The following is an 18,790-nucleotide window of genomic DNA, read 5'->3' on the forward strand; positions in this document are numbered from 1 at the left end:
TAAGCAGTACCAAATATTCAGTTCAAATATATTTCTTAATCTTGTTTTTGAATTAAAAGAAAACTATCTCTTTTGAAACTCATAGTTAAATATGAGTTAAATAACATGACTTGTAGATTTATTTTTAACTGTTTGAATGAAAATAAAGTTATATTGGATTTTGGGTGAAACAAATTCAGTCAAAACTTGTGGTAACAATATTCAGTATAAAATTTCTCTATTATATCATATGACTGAACACATTAATTTAATAATAGGAATCAATTGCTGTTACATAATCTATTTCATAACAATTGGTCTCCCAAGAAAGACTGACGTAAAAAAATAGGTAAATACTTATGTTCATTTTAAAGATAAAAATCTGATGCATAATTTATATAAACTTACATGTAACATATCTCAAAATTTCACCAATATAGTGATTAAGATCGCCTACCATTTTCTATACAAATTTTCTAGACTTCAGATGTACAACAGCTGACAGACTATCATACTAACTCTCAGATTTATGGACTGTCTCCCACAAGCCTTCCTGTGAAACACTTTGAAGTTACAAAGTCAACCAAGTCTATTCCATCAAGACGCCTCTGCCATATTTACTCAGTTTGCTAATGTCACAGTTGATTCATGGCCTTGTGATATGTTGCACTTCAAAAAAGCAACCTACTGCATCCTTAATTAGAGATGAGAGGGGAATCAGGGTGCTATGACCATTTCTTCCTACACCAAAATTTAAAATAGAAACTGTATCTGTAATTGATTTCACTCATTATACATTACTTATTTACATTGATGTTTTTGCACATAATCAACCTTAAAACCTATTTGAATATCATGTTTATAGGTTGATTTTTTAACAAGTAAGGATTTATTTGGTTTTTGAGTTAGAGGCCAACTTGAGCTATACTTCTAGACCCTGTGTAAAAACAAGTAAACAAAACATTTTCAAAGATTCTATCTTAGCAGTTGTCCCGATGACACAGGCCCATGATTCCAACATGAGATTGCTGAGTTGGGATGACCATGAGTTAGACACCTGCCTCAGCTATATAGTAATATCTCATCAATATTGTTTTGTACAATATAATAGTATCTAATTTTCATCGCAAACATAGCCATTGGCATATACATGAAACTTAAAATTGTTACTGATAAACTAAAGTCAACTTTTCAGTGAGTAAAAGTATGTAATAATCAAGTACTCAACATAAGACTTGGGACGGTATAGTGTATGATTAAGGGAAATATCAATATTTAAAGGAGAAAATGCTATGTTAACTACATTTTTTTTCTAGCAGTGAAAATTAACATCCTTGTTTCAATACTTAGCACTGAAACAAGCAATGCAATTTGCCTACAGTGCCATAGTTAATTTGCTGTTATTCTTGAGCTTTATTCACTGTTGCTTTAAAAAGAAAAAGGCTAATCTTAAATATTGAATGGATAAACTAAAATTGATTGCATCACCTTGTTGACTAACAAGTAACTTGTCCTATCCATGGCAGAAGACAAGAGGGGAGCTGATTAAATGAATTCCATTGTCAAGCATGACCACAGCTCTACCTGTGATAACTTTTGGAAACAATTAAAAACTAAATTCAATGAAGTACAATACTCCTGTTGAGGGTATGTTGGTGTACAGTACTTCCAGGTGAGTGTATAAATATGGATGTACCCATGTAACCTAATGATGAAGATAGAACATAGAAATGTATTGATAATTATTTGTTGATCTCAATTACTTCAAGCTATAATTGATCATTTTGACTGGCACTCCATTGTAGAGACACCGAAACTTAATCACAATTACAGTCTGCAAAATCTCTTCAAATATTTTAAGAGGGTGTCTCTGAAAAAAAAAAAGCATACAGTAAGAAGGACATTGCTATGTAACTCATAGTATATGTGTTAAATATCAAGTTATGGGTTGACTCTAGACTCAGAGCTAAAACTCCAATTATAAATACAAGCTTTTCTGGCTCACAAGTTGTTTCTATCCATGTCCTTTAAAAATTAATAGCATTCTGAGATTCGATGCTTTCAGACCTCTCTATTCTCTCCACTTGGAATGATCTAGATTATTCTTTGCAGTGACTAGGACAACCTAAGGAGCCCCAAATTTCAAGTACTTTTTATTCTCGATATAGCACCAGCAAAGATGAGACTGGCTTTAGCTTTTATTCACCAGTATTTGTGTATGTAGTATTTTTATAATACTAGAGGCTGTACCCATCAGGTAGTTTTGCAAATTTTAGGCAGCTTTCCACCCTAAACACCATACCCCACCCTCTTTTAATTTATTTTTTGAGACAGTGTCTTTATAACTCCCCCAGGCAGTATTTGAGCTCTCTTTACAGACCAGATTGGCACTGAACCTCCCGCTTCAGAATACTGAATAGTAAATTATTGTTCTATCTACTGGGCCTAGTTTTATAATTTTTTAGTCTTAAACAACCAATAACAACAGTCTTACACTATTTTCAAGCTACATTATCTAAATAATTTTAACTCCACACAAAGAAGGAGTTTATGAGACACACTCAGCCAAGAAGAGTCTAGGACACTGAGTATTGAATATTGTTTAATGATATTTATAGGCAAATCAATTTGCATATTCCAGGATTATCTACAAGATATTTATAACTTAAATTATTCATATGTTGATTCAGAAATCCTCAGTAAGATGAAGCAGGAAAAATAATTCCATATGTAGGCGTTCCTTTTCATTGAATAATTCTACTTAGGTTTTAATTGATTATCTTCTTATGTTAGAATCTTATGATGGACAAATGCTTAAATGGGTTTACTTCCAATGTGCAAAACAAGAAAGAGGGTGGAAATGATCTGTAATATAAAATGAGGTATACAAAAATGTTAATATGCTAAAAATGAAAGTGTGCAGGATATAAATTTTCCTTGGTTACACAAAGTCTCACAGCAAATGGAATATTATGTAAAATAACAGCTAACTTTATCTGTTCCCTTCTCTTCACATTCATTCTTGAATAACATTTTAACTAATCCTGTATATTTGCTCAAAGACATAATTATAAATGACTTCAGTAAACAGTATTCATACAGGATATTAAACAAAGAGATGGCTAAATCTAGAAGAAGGCATGTACTTACTAGCTTCATAGAAAAGTGAGAGATGGAGAATCACATGTAAGATACTCAAAAACATGAAGCTGGAGGAACACCTCACAGACAAGGTACAAAGTGGTTTTAAATAAAATGCTAAGAGTCAAGAGTCATGAATCACAATTTCAGTCCCTTAAGATTTAATATGTTACAAGAACAAATCAAAATAAGTTTAAATGCTGAAAATGTTGAAAGATAAGAACAAATCAAAAGAAATTTAAGTTCTAAAACGGATGAATGGTAAACCATAATTTAAACACCATTATCTCGAATAAGTTCAAATTTTACTGCCCTCTAAAATCCCTACATATATTATCTAAATAAAGGACTAAACTAACATTTTAAGTTGTGAAAGCAGATATTTGCTTTAAAAGTGCAGAAATCGTGCTTATGCCAAGATATGTGAACAAATGAATGATGATAGTATTATGTAAACCCACATACTTAAAAAATATCCGCTCTTCACTGTTCATGACAGATTTAAAATATACTATGCATTGCTCAGTACATCTGGAAGTGTCAAGAGAGTAATTGTGTCAGGAGAAAAAATATAGGACAAAAGCAAATTTTAGCAACATTTGCAATTGCTTGGAAACACACTATTTTTAATAATGATCACACAAGTTTCTTCTCAGCATATGATGGCTTGGGTAAATCATTTATAAGATTATCAAACTCAGGTCAATTGAATTGACAGACATATTTAAATGGCACTTTAAAAATTGCAGGGTTATGAATAAGGCAAGAACAGTGACTAAAGGAACTGTAAGAATTCCTTAGCAAAGGGATTAGGGCTTTCTGGGATGGACACTAGTTTGCCATCAGCCAGTGTAAAGATGTGCAGTGGTAAGAGGTTAGCTATGGAGACACACAATGCCAAGGTAAGAAACCCCCAGCACTGGCAGATGAGCACTGGCACAGGAAATGAAACACTGGGTCTCACTGTTGCCTCTCTGAAGAGTTTTCATAACTTCTAACCAGAAGAAAGAACTTGAAGAGCAGCGTAACAACCAGTTGTCTCATATCCCTAGGTTATAGGGAGGACCCAGACAGCTGCTGTCTTCAGTTAAGCGCAGTCATGATGGAAACTGGGAATACATGAAGGGTTTGCACATATAGGAACTAACGGGATTAGGTGAACATCAGATTCTGACAGTAGACACAGGGCTGAGCTGTGCTACTGATTATTTGTTATCATTAATTTCCTGGAGAAGTGAGTAAGCTATTTGTTTACAGGAGATTTCTTTATAATCCTGGAGTCACGGGAGTTAATCGAGAAACAGCTCCACTAGAGTGAGAACTGGGATTTGTCAAAAATGGATGAAGTGAAAATCTAAGTAAATTGGGCTCATGGATCTGGGAGTGAGGAAAGAAGAACAAGAGATCAACAACAAAGCTCTCAGAAATATTTGATTAATAAGTAACCGAGCTTGAAGGAAAAATGAGCATTCAAAGAAATTATTTTGCTGAAAAGAAAAATCACAAAAATCATAAAATCATTTACTGATGGCTGTAACTATATGACAGAAATGTTCTTTAAAATACTTTAATAAAAAACACTCTGTAGATTTAACAAATCTGCTATACAATGGCGTTACTGGAATGGACATATCCCAAAAATACCACCGCACAGAGTTATATAAATATTCTAGCAATGAGTGTCAGTAAGAAAGTCATTTTGTCTTGAATTCTGTATATGCTCTCAACACACTATTGAGTTCAGCAAATTATGAAAACTCACAGAAGGCACACTGAGATAATGAAGACATTGGGAGAGATGTTACTAAACAAAGCATGTTCCTCACTTCCCATCAGCTCGAGGCTGGAAGTGCTCAGAAGCCGATGCCCAAAACGAGCTGTTAACTAACTTTGGATTCACTAAGAAGAGATCTAGGTAGACTATCAGCAACAATTTAGGTGCAATGTTTTAAATTTTTTATCTTTTCATTGTGGTCGAAGTGAGCGGCAAAATTTTAAAAGAATGCACAAGCTGATAGAAAGCAGTGGAACAAGTGATCTTTTGCTGCACAAGCAATAGTCCAAATGCTTCTAACATGAAGGCCTGATGGACTACAACATGTTTCAGCAAGTGGTTCTCTCTAAACTGATGAGTCTAGAAAGTTCTCTGGGATTAAGAAGTTTTCAAGAACGTTACATCAGCCATGTTTCATTGCTTCATTTAATATGTTGAATGTGTCAAAAAATTCCATATCACGAATACAGGATGAATGATTACTACACACTGGAGGGAAAGAGGACATAAATGAACATATCTTAAAGAAAAAAAATAAAATTATCAGAAAATGTTCCTTGTGTATCCTCATGCTTGCTTTTTTTTTTTTTTTGCCGCATTGCTTCTGCTTTCTAGTTTGGACCACACTGATTTACTGCCAAAAACATTTTAACATTAACATATACTCAGGAGTGACTCCAAATATAGCTCAGTATTGGTTTGTTTATTCTGGTTTTGGCCAATTATATAAGTAACACATTTTCTAATCAACTGCCTTTCATCAAGCTATTTTTTGAGAGAGAGAGAGGGAGACAGAGACAGAGACAGAGAGACAGACAGAGAGAGAGACAGAGAGAGAGAGAGAGAGAGAGAGAGAGACAGAGAGAGAGAGAGAGAGAGGAAGAGAGAGTTTGCATGTGCACGCTTGAATGGGTATGATCTGTGGGGTGCAGGTCTTGGTTCTTGTGTAGGCCAATGCAATTTGTCACTGTATCTCCCTTAATCCCTTCTCTACCTTCTCTTATGAGACAGTGTCTCTCACTGAACCTGAAACACACCAATTCCCCTAGATTAGCTGGCCACACAGGGGCATAGCTGTACCAGCCTGACCACTGCCAGGGTTACTTCCATGCCTGCATTTGATTAGAGTTCTGACCACCTGGACTCTGGCTATCTATCCTGCTTACAAGGCAAGCACTATACACACCGATCCATCTCCTCATCGCTGTGGTTAAATTATTTCTGTTCCTTATCTTCTGAGACTAGCCAGATTGTTTCAAGTAATGCATTGTGTCATTTAAAGGATGAAATTGCTTTAAATAAAATGCCTATAATAAAAACACACACCCTAAGAATCCTTATGACAAAAGTGCAATGTCATTGCTAATCTCCAGAGAATGTCTTTTTCCCTTTTTAAATTGGCTTCTAAATTGCCGAAAGCAATTATTAACTTCAGTTAAAAGTTAAATTTGTGTTTTAGGATTTCTATTAATCCAATAAAATGTAAGATGAAGCTAAACTAAAGTGAAAATGTTCAGGTAAATCTAGGAAATCTATCTGTTTCCAATATACACAGTTTTGCTGTGAGCATGAAATCCTCAACTCTGTAATATAAGTAGGAAAACACAGGTCAGGCAGCGTTTGTGACTAAGGAAGTATTGATAGATGGTATCAGCATGATACCAGTTGTTGTAAGGTCCAGTTGAGTAAACAGATCATCTTGAACTCTTTGGACGTTTTTCTATGTGTTAATAAAAAATATGTGACTCGTTTAGATTGCCATGTCATTTTCCTTGTATGCAAACACCTCGCATCTTTTTCTTTAGTATAGCTTAAAAAACACTATCAGAGGTATAGTACTCAGAGGGATCAGCATAGACAATGATCTAATTTATATTTTTTATCTCATGTTGACCTTTGCTCATCATTATTATATAAATTACAGTGGTTACCTCAGGAGACATTTTTGGAAACTTTAAAAAATTACTAAATATATAGCTACTTTCCTAAACAACAAATTATATTACTCTCATTATAAAACTAAATGCATAGTTAACAAAAGTAAAACAGCAATATCAATAATTATTTAAACATTCTGATAGGCAAGTAATTGGCATGAATTTTTGGGGTTTTAATCATATGATGGACGAGGTTTTTAATTTAGAATATGAGAATGTTTCCATTCATGATGATAAATGGCTCAGTATTAAAACCCCTCAGCCTATGATGGAGCAACCTGAGTGTATAGTGTGTACTATTGGACTAACATTAAAATTGACGGTGTCTATTAAGTCTATGTCAAGATATAACTTTAAGGGTGATTGTCTGAATCTAACATGACATAAATCACTAAAATATTGTTATTTTTAAAAAGGAGAAACTCATACATACTCAAAATTCCAGGGTAAATTAAGTACATGATAAATAAAAACGGCCTTTTTTTTTCCTATTTATTCTCTACTTAGGTCACACTTCATTCCAAACACTGAGTATTTGCAACAATATTAGTTGGAAAAAATCCATAGTGAAAAATATGTGTAATTAGAGACTAATTTGATTCAACAGACATGTTTAATCAATATAGGACCAAATTTGACTTTACAAGGTACAATAATAGATTTTTTATTTGATTATGCTAACACAACTACGTATGAAACAAATGGCCCCTAAATTCAAACTTCTAAATGAGAATATTAGATTCTTACAAAATAGAAAATTTTGCAATAAAATAGAGATAGTGTTGTTACTAATAAAAAATATGATTACTATAATCATTATTAAAAGCAAAAATCAGTTAAGAAGATCTTTTTTTAGCTATAACAAGTTCCAGGTTTAAATAGAAGTATAATTTGCCAAACATTGTATTCACAAAATTATAAAAAAGAGAGTTGCTTTTCCATTTTCTGTGGATTGTCTTAACCTGACAATATGTCCTTAAAGGAAATATTAGTATTCATTAAAAGTATATACTTTTTATTCCTTAGAATCACATATCTTTTAATTTTCCCTTTTAAAATTGCTAATAATGGTTTTCTCTAAAACATATCCTTAAAGTTACACAAAACAAGGTGGCACTATTCATTTTATTTTGGAAACATTTTATTTGTAAGAACAATTTCAAATCTATAACTCAGTTTAAGAAGACCTCATCATGGTCTGCTTTATAAAATTTGACTTTTGCTCTCTTTGAAAAAGCGAGAATGTATGACTATGTCTAATTTTGGATTTTGGACTCCCAATAATTTATGTATTTATGTTTTATATAGTATAAATAAAATTAAGGCTAATTTTGAATCAGTGATTCAAAAAAGGCATAATTATCAAACTCTGTGATACTAAAGTGGTGTATCCTCTGGAGTTACAGTCTTTCCTTAAAATTTAAGAACCTGAACACAGTCTTTCACTTAAAAAAAAAAGATCACTATTATCATCACTATTTATGAATCTGATGAGGACCTCAGTGGAACACTTGCCTGCTCTTATTGTCAAACATTAGAAACCATGACATCAATAATTTATTATGTGATTTTTGAATTACACACTCTTAATATATACATATATATGCTATATATTATGCATACTCAGTTTGTTTTCTTTTCTTTAAGTTTTTTAAATCTTTCTTATTTTACCAGCTTCAATAAAAATAATACATCTCCAATACTTCTCAATCTTTATTCAGTTTTATGAGCCAATGAATATTTTCTTGATACTCAAAGATGAAAAAATATATCAAATGCAATAGAATTTTCAATACCAGGTAGATTTCGATTTTAGATTGAGTTGCCATGGATTTTTAACCTCGATCGAGTATTACTTATGTGGCTTAACCGAAATTGAATTATAAATAGTATTTATCCTTTAGCAAAAAGGAGACGATGTTATGGAGCAGATATTAAATGGAATAGTTGCATTACTGAGGTCTTCAAAGGAAAGCTATCATAGAAACTCCAAGCATTTTCACTGTCATATGACTGTATAGGATGATCCACAATACATGTCTATATTGAACTAAGGGCCATAATGTCTGTTGTCTCAACGCTACAAGATTACTGGTCACTCTGTCACGCAGTATCTCCAACTCTGATTACGGACCTGAGTCCTTACCAGCAAACCTCTTAATCTCTAGTGAAAGCTCAGTATGAAGTATATACAACAACACTGCTCTCAAAATTTGGTCTAATACGTTTAACTTCATTCTGATAAACCACAGTTAGCTGATGATACCAGCCAATATCATCAGGAAACATGAGACTAGGCCAGGAGTCATAACTCAGCGGTAGAGTGCTTGTCTGATATGCACAAGTCTCTGAGTTCAATACCCAGAATGCCTTACACCCCCCTCCAAAGGACTCTGACTTTGATTGGACCTTCAAATTACACAGAAATCAAGTAAACAAGGGTTCCACACTCTAGGGAAATATAGAACATCTGAAAATATTTTTTCATAAAAACCTAGCCTGTGTCTTTTAAACATAGCCCTAACAACAGAGCCCACCTTCCTGCTAACTGTTTCAGTTTTCCATCCTCAAGTACTGCTTAAAACTCAAAGCAATTTTCATCATCGTTTCTAAGAACTCACAGTTTTCAGCAATAAGAATGTGGACCTTTACTTCTTAAGAGGAACCACTTTGATGTAAACTTTTGTGTGATACTTACTCAAATATGGTGGTTTGTAAGGCGCTCGTGAACTAGACAGCAATCCGTCCAGCTCCTTCCTCTCCAGGGTGCCATGCAGGGCCTTCTCTTTGCCGAAGGTGGAGAAGGACCGCTCTGCTCCAGGCTGGGCTTCGGGAGGTTCAAAGACCTCGGTGTCTGGAACTGAGTCCATGCCGGGGACATGCAGATTGCTGCGGTAATCTGCAGCCTGACGTCCATCCGAAGGGACAAATGAAGGCATCCAGCATCGGTCGGAGTGGCCCAGCGCTTTACATTCCTCAGTGCAGTTAGAGAAGAGATCCATACCTGGAAGAAGAGAAAACCGTAGAGAGAAAAAGGGAAGAGACAAGAAACTCCAGATGTAGTCACCATGGGCAGCCATACAGTGGGGAAAAGTCTAGAGGTGATGTATTGATAGGGAAAAACATTTTACTAAGCAAATTTTCTCTTAATCTGATGAAAACAAATAATAATAATAATATCATTTGCCCTATCATTTAAAACAGGATACATGATTGGCAAACGTAAAAGCTCTGACTCAATGGCAAAAAAGTTGTAGAAACAGTTTTTAAACTCAGAATACTAGTGGAAAAGAAACAATGCTGGCTGCCAACTTTTTAAAAGTTGAGGAAAAGAGTGAATGGACAAAGCATATTTGAAAACTCTCTCATGGACTGAAAATAGAGAGAAACCCAAGCTACCTGGGCTTCTTAAACTACGTCCTCTAACAAAGCATCTTCTGATGTTCCTACAAACACAGAAAGGGTATGCCAAGCTCTGATCACAGTCAGACAACAGACTTTAGATTTTAAATGGAAAGTAAAATTCAACAGTAACTCAGCCCAAATTCACAAATGGCCAATGGCCCGAATTCTGTCCATTTTGTACATAGGAAACAGTAAGGTTCTTACTTTCCTGGGAAATGAGTTCCTAAAGGTATCTGTCATTGGAACTCAGGCAGTCTATATGCCTATACACTGCTTATACTTACCCCCTTGCACAAACCAAAACAAATGACGATAATTAGGGCAGCCACAGTAACCGAAAGCACTGGGAAACTGCTCAAGATAATATTGATATATTCCTTAGTGCTCATCTGTACTGTAAATGTTGGTCCTAGTCAGCACAACTTATATGTACCCAGATTGAAAATGACACTACAAATTTTATCACATTCATTAGACAAACAAGACTATTAAATGTTACCTGGTTGTGACCAAGAAAGTCCATCTAGTTTTTGAATCATGTACAAAAATTTGTGGGTATTGTATATGTACAAATATGTACATATACATATGTGTGTGTGTCTCCAGATGTGTGTAGATGTGCAAGTAACTAGTTGTATATGCACATCATTTCTCAGCCGTTACCCACTGTCTTTTATTTGTTGTCTTTTGAGATGGAGTCTGTCATTGACCTGGACTTTGCCAAGTAAGCTGTGCCATCTGGTCAGTGAGCACTGAGGTTCTGTCTGTCTACATTTCCCCAGCAGTGGGATGGCAAGTGCATGCTTCCAGACCCAAACCAGCTACCTGTACTTAGGTACTTGATCTCTAGTCTCCAGGATTCAAAGACAAGCACTTGGCTGACTCATTTATCTCAATAGTCCAAGAATTTTTGATAGCTATGATATTTATCTATTTTTTTATTTATTGAGCTATATATTTTTCTCTGCTCCTCTCCCTCTTTGGCCTCTCCCCTTCTAGCCTCTCCCATGAATTATTATACGTTGGCCTCAAGCAACTTGTAAGAATTGAACTCAGGGCCTCTGGAGGAGCAGCTGGTGCTTTTGATTTCTAAGTCATACCTCCAGCTCCATTGTTTGTATCATTTGTTCTACTTTTTGAAACAGGGATTCACTATACAACCCAAGCTGACCTAGAAATAGCTAAGTAGCTTAGGGTAGCTTGAAATTCTTAATTTTCATGCCTTCGACACCCAAATACAGTCAACCGTCACCATGCCCACCCAACCTGATACTCACTTGGTATAGAGGATAACACAGAAAAGAATGTAAAGAAATATATCGTTCCAATGCTTTTCTAAACATGCTAGTATATTGACTGAATGTTTTAAATATTGGCGAATCTTCCTAGTGTTTTAAATTTATATCTATTTTCGTGTGTGTGTGTGTGTGTGTGTGTGTGTGTGTGTGTGTGTACACATACTATATAGCACATGTGTGTGGGTCAGGTCAGGTCACAACTTGCATGGGTGGTTTCTCTCCTTCCACTATGTGGTTACTAGGGATGAAATTCAGTTCATCGGGTTGAGTTCCAAGGACCTTTCCCCACTGAACCATCTGGTAAGCACAATTTTGATTAATTTCAAATAACTAAAGCATAATTAATTTATATCATAAAGTCTTTCAAATGTATGAAAAGCTGGATTTTAAAACTAACATAGAAATTTATTTAATGAGTACACTTGACTCTTAATAGCCCAAATATCTAGAAGTCTCACGTTCTCAAAGGAAAATGTAATGCTTCAACTGATTTACTATTACACACTGATTTAAGTGAAAATGTTTATAGAAAACAATATTTCAAAAAAATAAAACTTGTAGAATCTGTGCAAGTTTTTTTTTGAGTTAATGGGCATTAACTATAAAAAAAGTTACCTTTTGAGGAAACGACGCCAAGGTATTTACTGTCTATTAATCCCACTAAATAGCGACTTCATTTTAAACAAACCTACGCATGATGCTAAACCATCCTTCGCTGTAACATTCTATTGATAACTGCCATGGACGAGCCTGAAGGTGAGATTACTAGTGAGTAATCTCCAGAGAGATTAAATACTGAAACCAGAAGTACAAGATGTGACTGGAAACAGAATGAAAATCCTGGAGATGTTTCACTACAATCTAGACACATCTGCAAGAAGACAGGAGCGCTAAAAGAGAAAGAGAACATTCCTGATGAGCATGTATTCATACGGTATACAGGCAACATCCCTGGCACGAGACTTGAGTTTCGATCCACTGGTGGTTATCTTTTATCTGTTTTATTTAGTGATGGGAGAAAGAAGGCTCCTGTATATCATATAAATCACATTTAAGAAAAAATGATTATGCATAATTATTTTAAAAGTAAATCTGAGAAAATAAATTTGAAGAATTATGGATCTTAAGTTCAAATTATTAGTGTAGAATTGTTATATTTCATCATGGAAAGATAAATACTAATGAAAGGTTTTCCAGTTCCTAACTTTTTCTTCATATGATTGATGCATATCATTTTAAATGGGAAAATATGATCAAACATATGAAAATCCAGCCATTCACAACTTTTAAGTATTTACGTACAAGTATTCACTGTAATTCAGATTACTGTGACCTCACTAATATACCAATATGCCAGAGTTAAGATAGCTCTTGATGTTATAAATTATTTTATATTTAGTTATATATTTAATTGTACATATTTTTATCTTGAAAACTGACAACTTTTTCTATGTAATAAATTTTTCTATATAACAAATGCTATGAATTTATTCATAAATAATTCTAAATAAATAAATTAATTCATAAACACTTCTAAATAAATAAGTGTTCATAGCCTGTTGCTAACAAAAATTAAGGATCACTGAAAGCTTGGTACAAAACAGTCTCATCTGACAACAGAGAAATTTGGTAAGCAATGCTTTAAAAAGGTTATGAAGCTATAGAGTGAGACTTTCTTGGCAATATTATATATCATTGTATATAACTGGAATAGAAGGTGAAGTGTCTGGAATAGGGCCTGAGTATTTTATTTCACCAGTTTTATCAATAAAACAAGTGGATATATTTCTTATGATGAAAAATCAGTTACAAAATGAAAATGAAAACCACAGCATAATCAATAAACTTCAAATAAGAAACAGAGAAATTAATGGAAAATAGACTTTTTTCATTTGTCACTTAGTGAAATAGTTGGAGAATTAAATAAATGTATCCCATTAAGCATTCTCACACAGGGGAGCAACGAGATGGCTAACAATGTTCTTTTATCATTCATCATTAGTCACATTGACTGTGTAACTTTAATTACCAAATACGTGGAAGGGTCTTTTACTTTTTGTGAAAACGTGACCACGTAACAGACAAGATGCCAATTCCATTACCTGTGATGCAACTCAGAGCATCCACCTTGTTCTCACTACTTCTTACGGCTCCAATTGAAGGTTCAAGATTTAATAAGTTCAACATAATATTCTCTTTTTGAATGCATTTATGATTAAGCTTATGTCATGTATGGAGATGTGAAAAACATAGGACAATTTTTTTAAAAAAAATTTATGACATCTACAAAGTGTCTCAAGATATGTAATTTTACTTGCAGTTATTATTTCTGGTCATTTCTTGCTGGTCCTCAGGAATATTCTGCAATTATGACAGCTGATATAAGAAACTGACTTTATTGCAAAGATAGACACAGATAAATTTAATATACATGAATCTATATTTTAGACAATAGCTATTGGCGGTTCTGTTGAGAAATGCTATTATGAAGAAAATTAGAAGTGTATCCAAATTGTGTTCTTTTCTGATAATAATATAAGACAATTCTTCTTTCTAATCAAACCTTTAGTGTGTGTGTTAAAAACAAATTTAAAGCAAACAAACTAATTTTTGAGAACATTTCTAGCCACCCTTCAAAGTATTCAAAAGTACTTCATATTAACAACACTTATAAGGTAGAGGTAATTTATAAGACTATTCCAGGGTGAGATATTTATCATTATTCATTAACATATAAAACACACATCATAAACCTATCCCTTCCTATCAGCTTTCAAACAACTTGTGTTCTCCATTTTCTCTCAATATGTTCTCGTCTCCATTTTCTCAGTTATAAGCATCCTCAGTTTATCAGATTGTAGCTCATAGCTCACCAGAAGCCAAAGCAAGCTTTAGCAAACAGCTGGAGTGAATCCCAGGTATTTATCAGTCAAGGCTTTTGTTATCACTACCTGAAATCTTAGTAGCAATAAGAAAATGATATTCATAGTTCACGGAAAATAAGATTTCTCTTGCAAAAGTTTTAGCTAGTCAATGGTTTAATGTAATACATGACATATATATTTTACTTACTATCTTGAAAAAATGACAATTCTAGTTATTTTATTTTTAAATTTATATCCAACAGTTTACCATGCATGATGAATAAATGTCTTAAATTCTTTTAACAAAATATTGTAAGACAAATCTGGCAAGTTTTAGTTGTTGTAAGTAATGACATTATCTGAAATTCTCCCTTTTAGCATACCTTTTGAAAGGGGAAGGCAATAAAATAAATTCACAACTCATTGTCATATTTTATGAGCATAGACATTTAATAAAGACCTGTTTCTTACAACTAAAGACATCTATGTAAATATACTTTAGTAAGTTTTAAAATCATATAGCTAAGATGCTATATCCCTATTCGAAGACAGAAAAATATATCTTTTAAAATACTGACTTACTAAAGAAGCTTGAAAATACGCTTTATTAAATTAGTTTTCGGTCCTTGGACTGTAGGTAATCAGTTTTCCCTTTGTGATGGCTTATTCAAGCCTTTACCACATCTCCCTGGACCCCTGCCATATCTAACCGATACATCAATAGTGTAGTGAAAAAAAAGCAGAAAGCACCTTGACAAGGCTATAAAAAGCAAACTGATATGGAGCAGTGGTCAAACCCAGGAATTTTGTGCATGGAGCCAGGTGCAGTGGCCAACTGAGAAAGCTTATGTGACTCTCTGCAGCTGCCTACTTGTCGGCAGCCTTTCTGTGAAGAAGGCTTGAGGCTGCTGTAAGCTTAGACAGCAAAAGAGCAGGAAGGAGAAAAATAAAGAAGACAGGAAACAACTCAAGAAAGAATAGATAGATGTACTGTGCAAATAAATAAGAATAAAGTAAGGTTAACCTAGAAAAATTGAGGAAGTAAAGCAAAAGATGGGAAATCTGAGCAGGTGAAACAGTAAGTTACATTGTGCACAGGCAAGAGGCACAATCTAAAAGAGAGAATTCAGAGTTTTTATTTTTTTTTCCACTGTTGCTCTGATCTTATTGCATTTTCTCCTATCAAGTTTAGTGAGATTTGTTTAATTACCTCATTTTGCACATTTAAAAGTTCAACCTAAGTTGTCTTTAACCAAAAAATAAATCATACTTTTTGGGGGAGCAAACTTCACTTCTGAAATATCCTTGCTACCTGCTGAAAGGTTTATTACACAAAACAGCAGTATGAACTAAAAAACGTCACTTAGTAAAAGGCAGTTTAATTTTATGCATTCAGATTTTCACACTAAAAACACTCAGAATCCTTCTTACTATGAAATGAAGCCTATGACAACTGATCAATTCCACACGAAGGTGCAATTACTTCTCCCTGTAAGTGCTTTCTTACAACTGCAAAACAGCAATTATTGTGCCCAGTATATTGTGTCTACCCTGGGACCACTGAGCTGCAGAAGTGGAGTGGTAATTCTATAACCCTTTTACACATTCAACAGCTTAGCTATGGGGGCAAAAAGTTCAGCACTTTGATAACAAAAACTAGAAACTGCTTTGCCTATTTAAACTGTATTGCAGAACACATTTTTTTTTCTTTTTCTCCTTTTGCATTTTAATGGTCCTTAAAAGGATCTGGAATCCCAAGTTCTTTGGAAGAATCATTAACAAAATGGCAACACTGTTTGTGTGAAATGAAATAGCTCCCAGGAAGACATGGTAACAGGAATATCTAACAAATTTAGTCTTCCTTGAGAAGGTTTCTCCTCTCCTCTCACTTTGCATTGGTTATTAGGTTCATTGTGTACGTCTAAGTGACTAGACTAAAATGCTCACAGAGACTGGGGTGCTACTTAAAGAAAAAGAAAGCAAAACACAAAAGGGAGTGGGTGGGAAAGAAATAAAATGCATGCAAAGTAACATGTAGCAGAATTCTCTTTCTTGTGTCAAACGTTTTATTGTAAAAAAAGACTGGAGTTAAATTGGAAACTCCGGGAAAATAGAAATGAATAGTTCTAAATGTACAGTTTTTAAATGATAACAATAAATCATATACCACATATAGGGCAAAAATGAAAGGGACTTTGTACTCACATATAAACTGCTGGCAAGGTCTGGTTTGTTGTCAGGATCCCAGACACTAAATAGATGCTCTGTTCACTTAGCGTGAAGGCCCGCAAGGGGCAGGGACCTCCGGGGATTCTTGGCAGTTCTCAAGTCTCATTAGGTCTGCATATTAATGACTTGCAGCAATATAAAGAGACCCTTGAGCAGTCTTTTTTTTCCTTTCCTCCTGCCCGGGTTTCCCAAGACTAAGCAGCCATAGACAGAGCCCACATTAGCCAACCGAGAGTCTTGTAGCAGCCACTGCTGCCAGGTCCTGCGGGGTGTGCATTGCCCTTTGACACACTGGCTCAGCCCCATTCCCAGGGATACCGAGTGTTTTAAGGAATGAGTACTCTCTAGGACTAATATTACCCTGAAAATAAGGAACTCCATCACTTTATAGCATAAACCGAGGTCAAGGATCAAGAGAGCTAAGTGTCACCGAGAGGTAGCTCAGTGATGGATATTTTTCAGATGTTTCAAGAAGTTCCCGGGCTTTCCACCTCCCCATGTGCCAAATAAACACAGAATTAGGAAGAAGGAGAACAGAAAATATCTTTCATGGGTGAAATTCAAATGGAAGTAGAGGAAGGCAAACAATTTTATGAAATTGCTTTTGTGTCAAAGTAGACAGTTTAGTTCCTATGAGTTCTTTTAGTAATAGTAATTGCTATTAGACTATCATGCACATCCTTAAAGGTCAAACTCATATAGAGAATCAAGAAGTAAAATTCAATTTAAAAGTTACATTATATTAAGCTCCCACTTGTGGCCTTTAGTTACCACAAAGGTTAACCTACGTAGACAAATGCTGGAGTTCAAAATTTAATACTTGTCAAAATACAAAGAGATCGAAGAGGCTTCAACATTTCTAATTACCAAATGTCTTTTACTAATGTTCTGAATCCCAGGGACTCAGGGTTGAAAACTAGATTTTCAACCTATTTGTGACTCTTACACACCATCATTTCTCAGGGCATATTTGGTATGTAAAATGTATTTCTCTGAAAGGCATGGGGCTTGAATTCTAGCGCCCAGCCATATATTTATTTTCTCTTGCCCTTTTGGCATTCAATGAGCTAACTTGTCTCAGTTCCCTCCTTCATAAATAAGCCTAATTATATCCTAACTGTTTGAAGACAAGGAACTAGACAAGGGAGAGATATGTGGATACCTCCATGTGACTGAAATCCATGAAAGGACATTGCAGAAAGCAGGAAGTCTTCATAGTCATAAGGAATTCCAATCCTCAACACTCTAAAGTGAAGTCACACGTTTCACAGTTCCCTTCTGAGCATAAAATGGCCAAGTGAAGACAGACCATTCCCTAAGCCATTCTCTCTTTGAAATCTATTTAAATAAACAGCTACACAATGGGCATTCAGATTTCTGTTTGGTCACACTTACCAGCTGACTGGCCACGATTGGTGACGTCATGATCACTGTCTCCCTGTTCACTGTCTCCATGGCCACTGTCTTTAGAGCTTACAATGTCAGCTTCCTGGAATGCAGAACTAGAAACACAAAAAGGAGAATGTTAGAATTTTAAAAAAAGAAGAAGAAGAAGAAATGTGAAGAAACACAGAAAACATTCTTCTGCCACCACATGGTCACAGGTGTGTGCTGCAGACTCTTGAAATTCTTATGCACCTCTAGTTCCACATGAACCTCATTTTTTTCCACTTTAAATCCTGGCGCCTTCACAGTCCACTGGGACATCCAACATGTGAAGTTTGGACATTATTCTATGACTGGAGCCAAGTACACGCCTATGACACATTCGTAATATATATGTGGAAAAGTCATGGAAATTGGTAAATATTTTATAATTTTTTATAAACAAAAAACATTTTATAGCCCACAGTCTACAGATGAATAAATTATATACAGTGCTTATGCTATGCTCTAGCTTAAAGCATTTATGCATTTTGTCTTTTAATATGAAACAACACACCTACTTCTTACTTTTACTAGGTAGGAAACTGTTCACACACCAAGCTGAGGCTTTCAAAGAGTTCATACCTGTTAACTCGGCGAGGTCTGTCAACTAGATAGCTGAGCTCTGCTCGCTGGTGTTTGTTCTAGGAAAGAAAATAAATAAATAAAGAGCACTAAAATTCAGGGGGTGCAATGGCCATTTTGCTTTTGAGAATGAGAACTATATTAGGTTTAAGC

At 34.7% G+C, this 18,790-nt stretch overlaps 1 protein-coding gene across 3 annotated transcripts in view; it reads right to left on the reverse strand.

The window, feature by feature from the left end:
• The window catches only part of Pcdh10 (protocadherin 10), a 57,270-nt gene that overhangs the window by 33,621 nt on the left and 4,859 nt on the right, over positions 1-18,790 (reverse strand). For 2 of the 3 annotated variants that reach the window (XM_041658901.1, XM_041658903.1), the window contains exons 2-4: positions 18,638-18,696; positions 18,023-18,129; positions 9,530-9,835 (exon numbers count right to left, since the gene is read on the reverse strand). In XM_041658901.1, coding sequence (XP_041514835.1) covers positions 9,530-9,835; positions 18,023-18,129; positions 18,638-18,696 — 472 coding nt within the window. Of the gene's footprint in view, positions 1-2,584; positions 2,845-9,529; positions 9,836-18,022; positions 18,130-18,637; positions 18,697-18,790 lie in introns of those variants that run through there. The other variant, XM_041658902.1, reaches the window with a different exon arrangement.

The sequence above is a fragment of the Microtus oregoni genome, unplaced genomic scaffold, assembly GCF_018167655.1.
Source record: "Microtus oregoni isolate MIOR12 unplaced genomic scaffold, Mior012 000010F_ref0000083, whole genome shotgun sequence".
NCBI lineage: Eukaryota > Metazoa > Chordata > Mammalia > Rodentia > Cricetidae > Microtus > Microtus oregoni.